At 38.7% G+C, this 14388-nt stretch overlaps 1 protein-coding gene across 1 annotated transcript; it reads right to left on the bottom strand.

Moving 5' to 3' along the window:
• Nucleotides 1-10270: 10270 nt before the first annotated feature.
• LOC149404584 (uncharacterized) lies at nt 10271-14014 on the bottom strand. The gene is made up of 4 exons (XM_089601639.1): nt 13528-14014; nt 12630-13054; nt 11130-11997; nt 10271-11008 (listed from the first exon to the last, which is right to left on the bottom strand). Exons 1-4 carry the CDS (start codon nt 13918-13920, stop codon nt 10478-10480), a joined length of 2217 nt encoding a protein of 738 aa, XP_089457765.1. The 5' UTR covers nt 13921-14014; the 3' UTR covers nt 10271-10477.
• Nucleotides 14015-14388: the final 374 nt, after the last annotated feature.

Genomic DNA, 14388 nt, shown 5'->3' with positions numbered 1-14388 from the left:
CCTCTCTTTCTCTTGGGTAGTGGGCGCCTAAAACATGCTAGAAAGGCCTTCTAGAAGCTTTTCCATTTGTTCATGACAACATGAAAAAGGCCCATTAAGAATTTTCAATAAAATTCTTATGAAATGAAATTAATCCACAAGGCCCAATAAGACTAATATTGGCCGAGTGATGTATGTCATCAAATGACCATGTCAAAAAATTTATTGACATTCATTTCATCCTATGTCTCAAAAGACAAAATTACCCTTTTGACAATTTTCACAAAACTTGTCTCGTTCTTGTTTTGATTTAGCTTCTAGTTTAACTATTCCTACTCGATGTAATTCGTGACAGTGACCTCATGGATCCAAATGAACAAAGCTTGAGCTAAACACTTGGACTCAAAAGTTCACAAACGTTTTCCAAGTTTAGCTTAATGTCAACTGACTCCACTAAAGAGTTGACACTGAAAATCTCTCGGTTCAAATGAATTTATTTTCTACTAAAGAATTCAACCTAATTGTAATGAGCGGATCCACAGAATATTATCAGTGTTTACCCTTCATGAATATCATCAGCTAGTCGGGATTTACAAAATTACCATTTTACCTTTCTAGCTGTTATTTCCTCAACTCCTTTGTCGCTTGTGAATAAGTTAGAAACAATATATTGACGAGGAGCTAACAAGTCACATTGTTTCATCCAAAAGAGTCAAGACTCAATTTGGACACTGGCCAGTTCATTTATTCACACTCCAAGGAACAAAGCATGATGTGATATACATTGCATTTCAGCAATCTTGTACATGAATTCCATATCTATGAGAACTTCACAAAGTTACTCATGACATTCTCACAACTTAGTACTTCACCAATAGGCCTTGTTCGAATCACATAGTGAGTCCGAACTCTGACTTTCTCAAATGAGAATACGTAAGGTGTGAAATGGCATGTCTCATTTCAGGATTAAGGTAAGCACGATGCAATTCATACGTAGTGACTTCGAGACATAAGAGGTTAAATGGTTTGTTCTTATCTTGTCTCTAGAAGTGCACTGGTCAATTCAGTACCTTCGGAAGATACCTAGAAGAACTATAGAGTCTCCAACTCTCAATGCCTCATAACCAGACATCATAGATTCTTCTAACAATCATACTGAGGTCAATAGTCGTTTGACCCTTAGATTGCGAATATATCGTTTTAAGCAAACTACGAAGAGTTTGTTCATGCAAATCTACATTTGTCTCTTCGTAAGTTGTTAAGTTCGTTTATGGACTAAAAGACTAAGGTTTTATCATAAAGCTTCAGACAAGGAAGATTGAATGAACGTTTCAACTTTTATTAATAAATAAGCAGTTACAAGCAAGAGTCTTCGTAAGACTATATGACATCAAATGTACATAAATACACACTACAAGTCTTCGTAAGGAATCTTCTTCATATCTTCAATCTCTTGTGCAGTCTTGGGAGACTTGTCCTTAAAGAGGGAAACTCCATGCCTAAAGGGTGTTTGGCCCTTCTTGGAGTCTTGCATCGAGAAGCGATCCATTACCTTATCAATATAAGATGCTTGAGAGAGCGACAGTGTCCGGTTTTTCCTATCTCGAAAGATTTGGATCCCCAGAATGTACGCGGCTTCTCCTAGATCCTTCATATCGAATTGCTTTGCCAGCCAGACCTTAACCTCAGATAACTTACCTACGTCATTACCAATGAGTAGTATATCATCGACATATAGTACCAGAAACACAACTTTGCCTTCATGTATTAACTTGTAAACACAAGGCTCATCTATTGACTGTTCAAAGCCGAAGCTCTTTACAGTTTCATCGAATCTAATATTCCATGATCTAGATGCTTGCTTTAATCCATAAATAGACTTAAGCAACTCACAAACCTTGGTCTCTTGACCTTCTTCCACGAAATCGTCTGGTTGAGCCATGTAAATGCGCTCGTCAAGATTGCCATTCAGGAAGGCTGTCTTGACATCCATTTGCCAGATCTCATAGTCCAGAGCTGCAGCTATGGATAGGAGAATGCGGATGGATTTAAGCATCGCGATTGGCGAGAAGGTTTCTTCATAGTCAATCCCTTCTTGTTGGGTATAACCCTTCGCCACAAGTCATGCTTTGAACGTCTCGACGTTCCCATCAGGACCCTTTTTCTTCTTGTATATCCACTTACACCCTACGGGTTTAATCCCTTCAGGAAGGTCTACAAGTTTCCAGACTTTGTTGGCATACATCGAGTGCATCTCAACTTTCATGGCGTCAAGCCAAAGGTTTGATTCAGAACAAGCCATCGCTTGGCTATAGGAAACAAGATCATCCATGTCAGAGACGGCTACGAGAGAGTCTCCATAAGACATGTACCTGTCAGGCTTTTGAGTAGCCCTCCCACTACGTCGAAGTACTACTTGATGAGATTCTGAAGAGTTAGGTTGTGTTTCAGTTGGGGTAAGAACGGTTCATACAGATGAGGTAGAAGCTTCCTCACCCAACTTTTCTTCAAGCACAATTTTGCTTCTAGGTTTTGCATCTTTCATAAAGTCCTCCTCAAGGAAACGAGCATTCGTGCTAACGAAAGTCTTATCGTCCTCGGGACTATAGAAGATGAAACCCTTGGTTTCCTTTGGATATCCCACAAACAAGCACAATTCTGACCTACTAGCCAACTTGCTAGTCTTTTGCCTTAGCACGTGTGCAGGGCAACCCCAAATTCGGATGTGGCCCAGATTTACTTTACGGCCAGTCCATCGTTCATAAGGAGTACCAGGAACCATTTTGGACGGAACTTGGTTCAGAATATAAGCAGCTATTTCGAGGGCATATCCCCTAAAGGAAAGAGTGAGTGATGAGTGACTCATCAATTATCTAACCATTTCCATAAGAGTTCGGTTTCTTCTCTCTGACACTCCGTTTTATTGAGGTGTACCAGGTGCGGTAAGCTGAGAAGCGATACCTTCTTCTTTAAGAAAGTCATCGAACTCTCTAGACATATACTCGCCACGTCGATCAGATCGAAGGGTTTTGATCACTTTGCCAGTTTGCTTTTCCACTAAAGCCCTAAAGACCTTAAATACGTTAAAGGTCTCGGATTTGTGTTTGAGCAAATAGACAAAACCATATCGCGAGTAATCATCGGTGAAGGTAACGAAATATTCGTATCCTCCACGTGCCTGTTGGCTGAGCGGACCACATACATCATAATGTACTAGTTCTAGCAACTCAGTGGCTCTTCGACCCTTATCGGAGAAAAGTCGCTTAGTCATTTTTCCTTCTATGCAGGATTCACAAGTAGGTAGTGAACCTATTGCAGAGGCTTGGAGTGGACCGTCCCACACAAGTCTCTTAATCCTATCTAGACTGATGTGACCAAGTATTAAGTGCCATAGGTATATTTATTTTGTTAGATCGGATGATTCAGAAAGTTTGATCCTCTTTGGCTCCCTAATTAGATCATTATCTATTTCGGTGTCTAAAATGGAAGGTTGAGTGGGATAGATGTAGAAAAGAGCATTCTTCATACATGCATCAGTGACAAAAGAATTATCAGGAAAAGAAATACGAATTCCATTCTTAATAAACTTTAATCAATAATCTTGCTCAAGAAGACGAGCAACGGATATTAAGTTCTTCCCAAAGGTAGGAACAAAATAAACATTATTCAAGTTTAAAATGCGGTCTTCAAAAGAAAGCGTCACGGATCCCACAACCTTCGCAGACACCAGGCTCCCATCACCCCATTTGAAACAGAACTCGCCTTCATCTAAGCTTTTGGTTTTCTTGAAACCATTCAAGGAACAACAAATATGGTTAGTAGCAGCGGAGCCAAGAATCCACATTGATACATTATCAGCTACTAAGCATGCTTCGGTAACTAGTACAATACTATGTTCCTTTGCTTTGAGATAGGCAGGACATTTCTTTTTATCAGCCTTATGAGGTCTCTTCTTAGTTCCAGAGGCGGAGGCTTTTTGCTCAGTAGCATGTGCCTCTTCTTGATCCCTCTTTCTCTTAGTGAGACCTACACCAGTGTGAAGTTCCTTCATAAGCTTGGTAACAGTGTAATCTAGCTTATTTATAGAGTAGTTCCTCTTGGAGGTATCAAGAGATGCGGGGAGAGTTTCTAAGATCATATCTATGACATTCTTCCCATCAGTCTCAGATCCTAGGATTTCCATTCTATTCAGAAAACTAATGATCAGTATCATAAAGTCTCCAACATGAGTCCTAGCCTTCATATGACAGTTCATAAACTGTCGGACTGCTTGTTGCCTTGTTTGACGCCTTTGCCCTCCAAACATCTCGAGGAGATTATAGAGCACGTCGGCGGCAGTCTCGATGTCTCGATGTTGCTCTTTCAGCATATTGTTCATAGATGCCAAGATATAGCACCTCACAATCTCATCGGATCGAAGCTAGGCCGCTAAGGCGTCATTGTCCTCTTGAGTCGAATCATCATTCGTCAGAGGAGGACAGGGGTTGGTGAGTACCCATTTGTGCTTGTTTAATGGTAAGGATGATATAGAGGTTACGTTTTGAATCTACGTAGTTTTCGTTTACGAGTTTGTTCGAGGAAAGGATGATCGAGAGAGTGTTTGAGAGGCATGTTGCTTAATTAAGTTGAAACAAGTTTATGATTAGTCTTTGGTTTAGGATTTAAGTTTTATTTAAGACTTGATAAAATCCAAAGGTGTTATAAACCAAACGATAATTTACTCCTTCGACGGAAGGCCGCAAAAAATCTCCATTTATAAGTAAATGACACATCATTAATGCTTAGCCAAGATGTCAATACACCAATTTTGACCAGCCACCTTTTAAATTGGTTTGATCACTCACATCCTTTCGCAGGGCCTCGAGGGAGGATTACTAGGGATTGAGTCTAAGTGTGTAACCAACCACTTAGTCCAAAAGATTGACTTTGAAAAATAATCCGCCGAGGGGAGGTCTTGTCTCATTTTCTCACTTTTGGATTTAGCTCATTGAGCAATGATCAGTGCAAAGCGCCCTTGAGTACTCTCATTTAAGAGAGGGCCACGAGGGTGACTCTTAGTCTAGCGACAATTGCACTTTTCATTAGTGTTGGGGATCGTGGGTTACAAACAACAAGTATAACCCTCCCACTTAGTTTTTGGAGTTGGTACATCGACTCTTATAAGTTCGGAAACAGTTTTCCTAGTTATAGAGCGATAGAGCGGACAACTAGAAAAGAATCCTAGATTTTCATGTTCAGAGCAGTGTTCGTGCATAAAGGCACAAGGGACATACTCGGATCTTTTCCTATTTTCTATTTCGGGAAAGTGCACGAGGGAAGTGTGAACTTCAACTCACTCGAACACTTGAAAGTTTGAGATTACACATCCTTTTATTTTTCGGCTTGTCTACAAGGAGACCGCCCACTCAAATTTTCAAGAGCATATAGATTTTGAACATATGTGATATAGATATAGTTTTGAAAACATTTTGAAAACTTATTTGATTTGGATGACAAAATATTTTCAAGTTTGAATTTTGAAAAACCGTTTTCATTTTCAAACTTGAAAACATTTTGAAAATTTATTTGATTTGGATGACAAAATATTTTTCAAGTTTGAAAGTGAAAACGGTTTTTCAAAATTCAAACTAGTTTTGTAAAAATTCAATTTCAATTAAACTTTCAAAAATCAAAACATTTTAATCTTACACATCATGTTTATAATCTTAGGAAAAACATTTTTGCTCATGAAATTTTTCTCATTAGAGTTCTATAACTCATGGTAGTGGGGCTGAAAATCCGGAATTCTAAAAAACTGGACTTTCGGAACAGTCGCACACCTCGGAGTAAAATCGCCATAACTGGCGGCTCCGATGTCCTTTTGACCCAAAACCGGTGGCATTGGAAAGAGGACAGACAGAGATTTAATTTGATTCAAGAATCATTAAATTTATATTTTGGAGCAGAGAGTTATGCCACGTTTACTGCGGGTTTTACTCCAGCTCGAAGAAAAAGAAATAATTAAAGTTCGGTCTTTTTAGGTGCGAAAAAGAATCGAGTGTAACGGAACGTTTTATGGAGTTGTTAAAGCTTTTATTTGTGTTTTATTAGAAAGGTAATAACATAGTATAAAAGAAATAACAACATGCATAAAAAGATTCAAGTAAATAAAAGAAACTAGTAAGACAAGAAAACTAGTCACAAAATTTACTCGAAAATTCTCAAACCTTTAAAACACGTTTTTCAATATAAAAAATTAAAAACTTTTAGAACTGATTCTAATGTGTTTTAAAAACATCCCAAACTCATAGAAAAACAACATGATTTTTTTAATTTAAAGGCAAGAGCAATAAATTAAAAAAAAAAACTAAGAAAACAATTATAACTTGTCACAAAATTAGTAAACTTTCGAAAACGATTTTCAAGCTCATATTTTTAAATACATGTACATGCATATCTTTGACCATAGCTCTGATACCGTTTGTTCGAATTGATCTAGGGTTTAAGAAAAAGTTTAACGCTTCGGTAAGCGACGGAATTTTAAAAATTTTCTCTTTCAAGTAAAACAGTTTTTACTAACCTAGACAAAGAGCAAGCACATGTAAATAAAAACTAATATGAGCATAGAAGTTTACTAACCTTTTTAGACGCTTGAACATTGAGAAGCTTTTGGAAAAAGGTTGTAACGTTCGTCTCCCCTCGCAGCACGTCTCTCTTCCTTCCTCGGCAACTCGAGCAACCACGAAAGTTTCTGTCACTAAATCACTCGAGAGAAAAGGAATTAGTGTGTGGGCACTTTTAAACACTACGACTTAAGAACGAGTCTTGAAGTCGCAGAGTTACACTAGGTCAAATGAGGACCTAGGTGCCAAAACAATAAAACGAAATTGACTAGAGAGAGAGAGAGAGAGAGGAATCGGCCATAAGGTCTAGAGAGAGAGGCTCTCAATCTCTAACTTATGTGGAATGAATGAAATGAGAGGAAAGAGGCTCCTATTTATAGGAGAGTTCTCACCTTCAATACGGCAGTTTCCACTTCTATATTGAATATCACATATTCATGAACAAATCCCTTGTTTCCCTTTTTCTTTTTGGGCGTGTAAGGCATTACTCATGCCACATGGATTTGTTTCCTCATTTATTCTCTCCCTCTTCGGCCGAAATTCTCTATGCCATGCATATGAAATTTGTTTCCTCTTTTTCTTTTGGCAAGTATCTTGATACATTTATGCACAAAATATCCTCTCTTTCTCTTGGGTAGTGGGCGCCTAAAACATGCTAGAAAAGCCTTATAGAAGCTTTTCCATTTGTTCATGACAACATGAAAAAGGCCCATTAAGAATTTTCAATAAAATTCTTATGAAATGAAATTAATCCACAAGGCCCAATAAGACTAATATTGGCCGAGTGATGTATGTCATCAAATGACCATGTCAGAAAATTTATTGACATTCATTTCATCCTATGTCTCAAAAGACAAAATTACCCTTTTGACAATTTTCACAAAACTTGTCTCGTTCTTGTTTTGACTTAGCTTCTAGTTTAACTATTCCTACTCGATGTGATTCGTGACAGTGACCTCATGGATCCAAATGAACAAAGCTTGAGCTAAACACTTGGACTCAAAAGTTCACAAACCTTTTCCAAGTTTAGCTTAATGTCAACTGACTCCACTAAAGAGTTGACACTGAAAATCTCTCGGTTCAAATGAATTTATTTTCTACTCAAGAATTCAACCTAATTGTAATGAGCGGATCCACAGAATATTATCAGTGTTTACCCTTCATGAATATCATCAGCTAGTCGGGATTTACAAAATTACCATTTGACCCTTCTAGCTGTTATTTTCTCAACTCCTTTGTCGCTTGTGAATAAGTTAGAAACAATGTATTGACGAGTAGCTAACAAGTCACATTGTTTCATCCAAAAGAGTCAAGACTCAGTTTGGGCTGGCCAGTTCATTTATTCACACTCCAAGGAACAAAGCATGATGTGATATACATTGCATTTCAGCAATCTTGTACATGAATTCCATATCTATGAGAACTTCACAAAGTTACTCATGACATTCTCACAACTTAGTACTTCACCAATAGGCCTTGTTCGAATCACATAGTGAGTCCGAACTCTGACTTTCTCAAATGAGAATACGTAAGGTGTGAAATGGCATGTCTCATTTCAGGATTAAGGTAAGCACGATGCAATTCATACGTAGTGACTTCGAGACATAAGAGGTTAAATGGTTTGTTCTTATCTTGTCTCTAGAAGTGCACTGGTCTATTCAGTACCTTCGGAAGATACCTAGAAGAACTATAGAGTCTCCAACTCTCAATGCCTCATAACCAGACATCATAGATTCTTCTAACAATCATACTGAGGTCAATAGTCCTTTGACCCTTAGATTGCGAATATATCGTTTTAAGTAAAGGACGAAGAGTTTGTTCATGCAAATCTACATTTGTCTCTTCGTAAGTTGTTAACAAATCGATCCTCCTGACCAGTTACTTTGTCACATAACAAAGTTAACAAATCTATTCATTTATTCTTTTTTGCTTATTTGATTACTTGTTTATTTGTTTGTAGCAGAGTATCATTGCTGCATCCACTATGGAAGCTAAGTTCGTAGCATGTTTTGAGGCTACCGTTCATGGTTTATGGCTTCAGAACTTTATTTCACGACTTCGAGCTGTCGACACTATCGCTAAGCCGCTGAAAATTTACTGTGCTAATTCTGCAGCAGTCTTCTTTTCTAAAAATGACAAGTATTCTAAAGGTGCTAAGCATATGGAGATAAAATACTTCGCCGTTATAGAAGAAGTTCAGAAACAAAGGGTGTCAATCGAGCACATTAGCACAAATCTTATGGTAGTTGATCCATTAAAGAAAGGATTGTCCCCAAAGGCATTTACTGAACATGTCGATAGAATATGGGGGTCCTTTGATGTCATCGTTGATGTTATTTTTTTATGTTTTATGTGATTGACACTTTGAGCTCATTTATTTTGTTTCTGATATGAAGTAATGAATATTTTTTTCTTTAATGATTAGTATATACATGAATGCATTATATGATTAAGATTCGGACCATAATGGATACCTTATTATGTGTCATGTTAAGTATGAAGCTAGTATTGTGATACATGAAAGGGACTATGTCGACAAATTAATGTAAAACCGCTATGATCCTTATTAGTTTTCATAATTGATTATGACTTTATGATGTAACCAGTATTATGATGGATTTATCTTATACTATGCGCAATTACGTTTATTATTAAGCTATATGGTATGAGACATGGGTCAAATGGGAGAATGTTATACCGTATATTTCCTAAAGCCCATTAGTGGACTTTGTATGTGGGGAATAATGTGGCCTGAGTGCATAACCTATTAGGTTTTAATAATAAATAAGATTAATTCTATTGGTTGATAAATAAAATGTAATTTATCTATATACGCTGATGATGAGTGTATATAAAGCTAACCCTAGAGATTGGTCATCTCTCAACCCATAACCTAGTTTTCATCTGTCATCACAAGAAAGCTATCAAGACTAAAAGGAGTCAAGAGAGAGAAACCAATTCCGGTGATTCCGCCACCGCCGCCGTTGCTCTCGTCATGGAATGATGTAGGTTTTTTCGATCTCAGATGCTTTGTGAAAATAATCTAGTTCCAAGATCTTGGCTAATTAGGATCGTTTAAATTATGTTATATTTGTACCTTTAATTTGTTATAATAGGATTGTTTTTCACCACTTGACGTATCAGTCATCCTGACTAGTTGCTTTGTCACATAACAGAGCTAACAAATCTATTCATTTATTGTTTCCTGTTTATTTGGTTACTTGTTTATTTGTTTTTGCATGAATAATACCTTGTTCATCTGGTTGTCACAACCAAATAGTTGAACATCCATCTCATTTCACATGTAATTTCATTTTCGATAGATTGTGTATTTGGCACGATGATTTTCTATTCGTCGTGTAAATAGGACGTTTATATTTGTCGTGGTGAATTATTTTTAAAACGTTTTCTGAATGGTTGCAGGACGGGTCATGCGAACACCTTGCATGGCGGTATTAGAAATTGTCCTCCAAGTTAATGTCGCTCACCGAAGCGAGACTTTTTAATTTTACCCATAAAAAAATAATAATAAATTAATTAAAAAAAAATTGTTTGCACAAAGGTTGCACGATGGTAAATCCCGTGCAAACTGCTTTGCACGACGAATCAAATTCCTTCTTGCAAGCTACGGACAACGTCACTTCGCACAATGGAAAGTAACCGAATGTTAAGTCAATGAAAAATTTGCTGATAGTATAAGAGTTCATGGAAATCATGTAATTTATCTTATACTTACTATAAAAATAACATATCATCATATCTCTAAAAGTTTTCGTTCCAATAATAATAACATAAACTAGAACTTTCCCAACTCAGTAAACAGCATAACATTATATATAGTCTCTTCCGCCAGACGGAATTTAAAATAATATGTATAGATAAAAAGAAAAAGAAATCTACTTTTCAACGATGAGCTTGGCTCTGGTGTGTCCCTCGTTAATCTGGAACTGGTGACCCAAGCCAAAATGAGCCATGAGCAGCCAAACGAAGGTGATCAGCTGGCCGCCCTTGCTGACCTGCTCCGCGTGGGTCTCGGGGCGGCAGTGGCTGGCGGCATACGACATCATCTCCACCCAAACCTTGCTCAAAACGCTCCACTTCTCGCCTTTGAACTTCCTCAGCTCATTCGCCAGCCGGCACGCGTCGAACAGCACCGACTTACTGCGGTCCCCCTCCACGTCCTTGCACACATCCAACAGGGCTTTGCAAGCGTCATGTTGTTTGAGCCTTTTGCCGGCGAAGAACTTCTTGGTCTCGGCCGCTGTGTCACGGATCTTGATCTGCCCGATTCCCGCCACTGCTGACATCATCTTCGGCTGTAGGACCAGAAGGTACATCATGTACTCCGACAGTGTCTTGCTCAGCTCTTTCTGCTCCTCCCAGTGGCGGACCCACGTTGAAGGCCCAGGAGGCTCCTCCTGCTGCTCCTGCTCAGTATAATGACATTTTGTAACATATCATCACTAGTTAACACGGTGGTCAGTATGCACAGGGAGAAAATAATGCCCAAACAAGACTATTTCATAAAAATTAAAAAAAAATCCAGACTTCTTGGTAGCAAAGCTCGGTGGCGATGTGCCACAGAAGGAGGCCCTCGTCATAAGCCACATCATTAATATAGGGTGCGAGTCTCTTGGCGTCGCATCCGGGCCACTTCTCCTCCTCGAGGACGTACGTCCCTTTCGCCTCATATATCTGCATTATGGTCTCGAGATCCTCCACCTCGCTGGCCTTGCCCTTGATCTCGTCGTACACGAAGCTCCACAGCCTTTCGGAGAATTTGGTGGCCTTGGCGTATTTCCACTCGTCCACAACAATTCTCACTCCCAAGTAGTCGATAGCCTGGTCAATCATCCATTTCACACTCTTCGTTAGAGTCTTGTACACGTGCTTGGCCGAAGCAGTATCTCCTCGGGAATAGAAATCCAGGTTTTCCTTCAGGCAGTACGTAATGAGATTGTACCGCAGGACAGTCTCCGACCAGCGACGATACATTAACTTCCTTAATACACCGCCAAAACAAGATCTCTTTTCGCCATTCCCTTTGGAGATCGGCCAGCTGGGTCTATGCAGCCTCAAGAAGCCCGTGAATAGTTTCGCCAAAAATGTGTCCCGTTTCTTGAGGTACTTCTGGAGACTCACGACCGTCCAGTCCGAAAAGATTACCATGAACATGGCTATCATATCTAGGGCTATCGCCCCATAGAGCAACAAGTAGGTCGCCCATACGTCGAAAGGCTCGTACCCGTCCTTGTCGAGTTTGGAGAAGATCGCCAGCGTGGCGATCACCGTGGCAAAGGCGATGGACCGGAAAACGTAGCCGACTGAGGTGTGGACCACTACAACTTTAGTGAACAAGGCTTCGTACATGAAGTTGAGCTCTACCTCCAAAACCCTAAAGGCCTCCACGTGGTCCCTGAGCATAAAGGTACAGTTTCGGTTCATTTTTAATTTTTTAATTATATTTTATAGAATAAAATTACAAATTTATAGCTAATATTTAAGCTGCATTAAACTTTTCAATTACGTTTTAGCAACTTTTGATTAGTAATTAAAAATTACCCAATTCAATAATATGGTTAGGATGGAAAAATAGCCAATTTGATTTGATGATGTGGCAGTTTAGTTAATAATAAGAGCTAATTTTTAATTATTAGCCAAACTATTTGTTGAGAAGGCTACGGAAACAAAGCAGAAGGTTCTATTTTTAAATCCTGCTGTTTCAAATCCTACTATTTTTAAATGATCAGGTAGATATATAGCTATATTTACACTTTTAGATTATTTAACAAATTTTAATCAATATTTGATAAATAGTCACGTTCACGTATTTACACCCGTAAATTGACTAAAATACCCCATTTTATTTACACATTGGGCGGGAAATAAAATGGGGTATTTTAGTCAATTTACGGGTATAAATACTTAGATGCTGTTATTTACTAAAATTTGACTAAATAGCAATTTAAAAGTGTAAATATGACTAATTTGCTAATTACTTTATTTTTAAATTAGCCAATCTAATCTGAATCCCAAAATTCACCATACCGGCGCACGAAGAACTCGCGGCTTTCTTTGCGCTCGCGGAAACTGAAGAGCCTATCGACAATGAGGCCGCGGAAGACAAGGTAGTAATAGTGTGCGTAGTTGACGATGTCGATCTCTTCGAGCTTTGAGATTGTGACGTCAATGGATAAGGCCTCGAGGTCCTTGATGGGCTCGGGGGTCATATCAATGCGGGTCGGGAGCCTTGCGGCCTTCTTAGAGTCGCACTCCTTCTTGAGCTTGGCGTAGTTTGGGCCTGGGTCGGGGTTCTGGAGGAGAGAATCGCGAAAGCTGTTAAGGCTAGCTAGGTATAGAGATCGTGTCCGCTCGGTGTACTTTATTATCCCGGCCATGATCATCAGAGTTGTCGGGATCACAAGCTCGTTGTCCGGGATCGTCTGGATGAACACGTACACCGTCGCTAGAACCTAACATATTATTATTATTATTATTATTATAATTATGCTTGATTAAATTTTCTATTTATACATAAGAGCATCTCCGCTGCGCCATTCTAGTGTGATTTCTACACTAAATATTATAAGAATATGCTTTTAGTATCTACTATAATGTCCAATCTAAGATATTTACAATTTAATTATTTGATATGAATTGATTAAATTATAATAAAAGCTAAAATATTTAGTTTAATTTTTACATTAAATTATTTTACTTTCGGAGTGACTCAAGGGTGGGCTGCTTTACCAACGTCAATCTAATTTCAAACATATTAACAAACATACATACATACATACATACATACATGGCCTTCGGATTTCATTATTTAGTTATAAAATGTTTGTCACTCGGCTAGAGTCAGCGAACGATGGATCAAAATGCTAAGTTATAGTTTAACATGTTATATATGGTATAGTATAGTAAGTGCGTGGAGAATGAAAACCTGAGTGATGAGGCCAAGCAAGTGCCTGATCCAGAGCTCGTTATCCTCGAGGGCGTAGGCGGTGATCGTGTCGGGCCCGCCGAGGTGAACGAGGAGGAACGGGGCCCAGAAGGCCTTGATGATGTCGCTCTTGTGCTTCTCGAAGAAATGGCGGTCGTCTGAGCCTGACTCGTTCTGCCGGCTCGAGATGTGGCCCACCGCGAAGTTTGCGGCCCAGTCCGCCAGCAAGTACGCCGTCCACAGAAGGTATAAGATCGGCTTAGCCGAGGCTCGCTTACGAGCCGGGGCCACAAATATCAGAAATGTCTGCAGCCCCAGGCTGAACAGAATTATGCTCCTTATGTTCCACTCTTTCCATAGCTCTTTCACGCTCGGTGGGAGTTCAGCCACCATCTCTCTCTCTCTCTCTCTCTCTCTCTTTCTCTCTCTCTCTCTCTCTCTCTCTCTCTCTCTCTCTCTCTCTCTCTCTAATGTGGGCTAGTAAAATGCATTCTGGAATCATTTATATTTCACCCTTTTATAGATGCCAAGTGACATGTTTGCACGCAAGGGATAAAGAACACGTGATGTACCGAAACCAATAGTTTTATTAATGATATAATTAGCAAATTAGTAATATTTACACTTTTAAATAGCTATATAATAAATTTTTAGTAAATAACCATATATGATGACGTAGAAAAATGTGGATGATCTACAATTTCCATATTTGCACTTCTAATTTCGTAAATAACTTATAGTAAATATTTGATAAATATTACTTTATGATTATTTATCAAATATTTATTAAAAATGGTTAAATAGCAAATTGTAAATATGGCTATATATTATATGCATTTCATAGGTCAACAAATTATTGAA

This window comes from Urtica dioica, chromosome 2, assembly GCF_054948205.1.
Source record: "Urtica dioica subsp. dioica isolate 48M chromosome 2, U.dioica_male_clone48M_v1_H2, whole genome shotgun sequence".
Taxonomy (NCBI): domain Eukaryota; kingdom Viridiplantae; phylum Streptophyta; class Magnoliopsida; order Rosales; family Urticaceae; genus Urtica; species Urtica dioica.
Note: the sequence above shows the minus strand (reverse complement) of the source record. Positions and strands in the feature narration are given on the sequence as shown.

Coding starts and splice junctions, on each gene's coding strand:
- LOC149404584 (XM_089601639.1), bottom strand. CDS start 13,920: ATGGTGGCTGAACTCCCACCGAGCGTGAAAGAGCTATGGAAAGAGTGG. Junction 11,998..12,629: donor CGCGAGTTCTTCGTGCGCCG/GTATGGTGAATT, acceptor CTTTATGCTCAG/GGACCACGTGGAGGCCTTTA. Junction 11,009..11,129: donor CCGAGCTTTGCTACCAAGAA/GTCTGGATTTTT, acceptor TATACTGAGCAG/GAGCAGCAGGAGGAGCCTCC.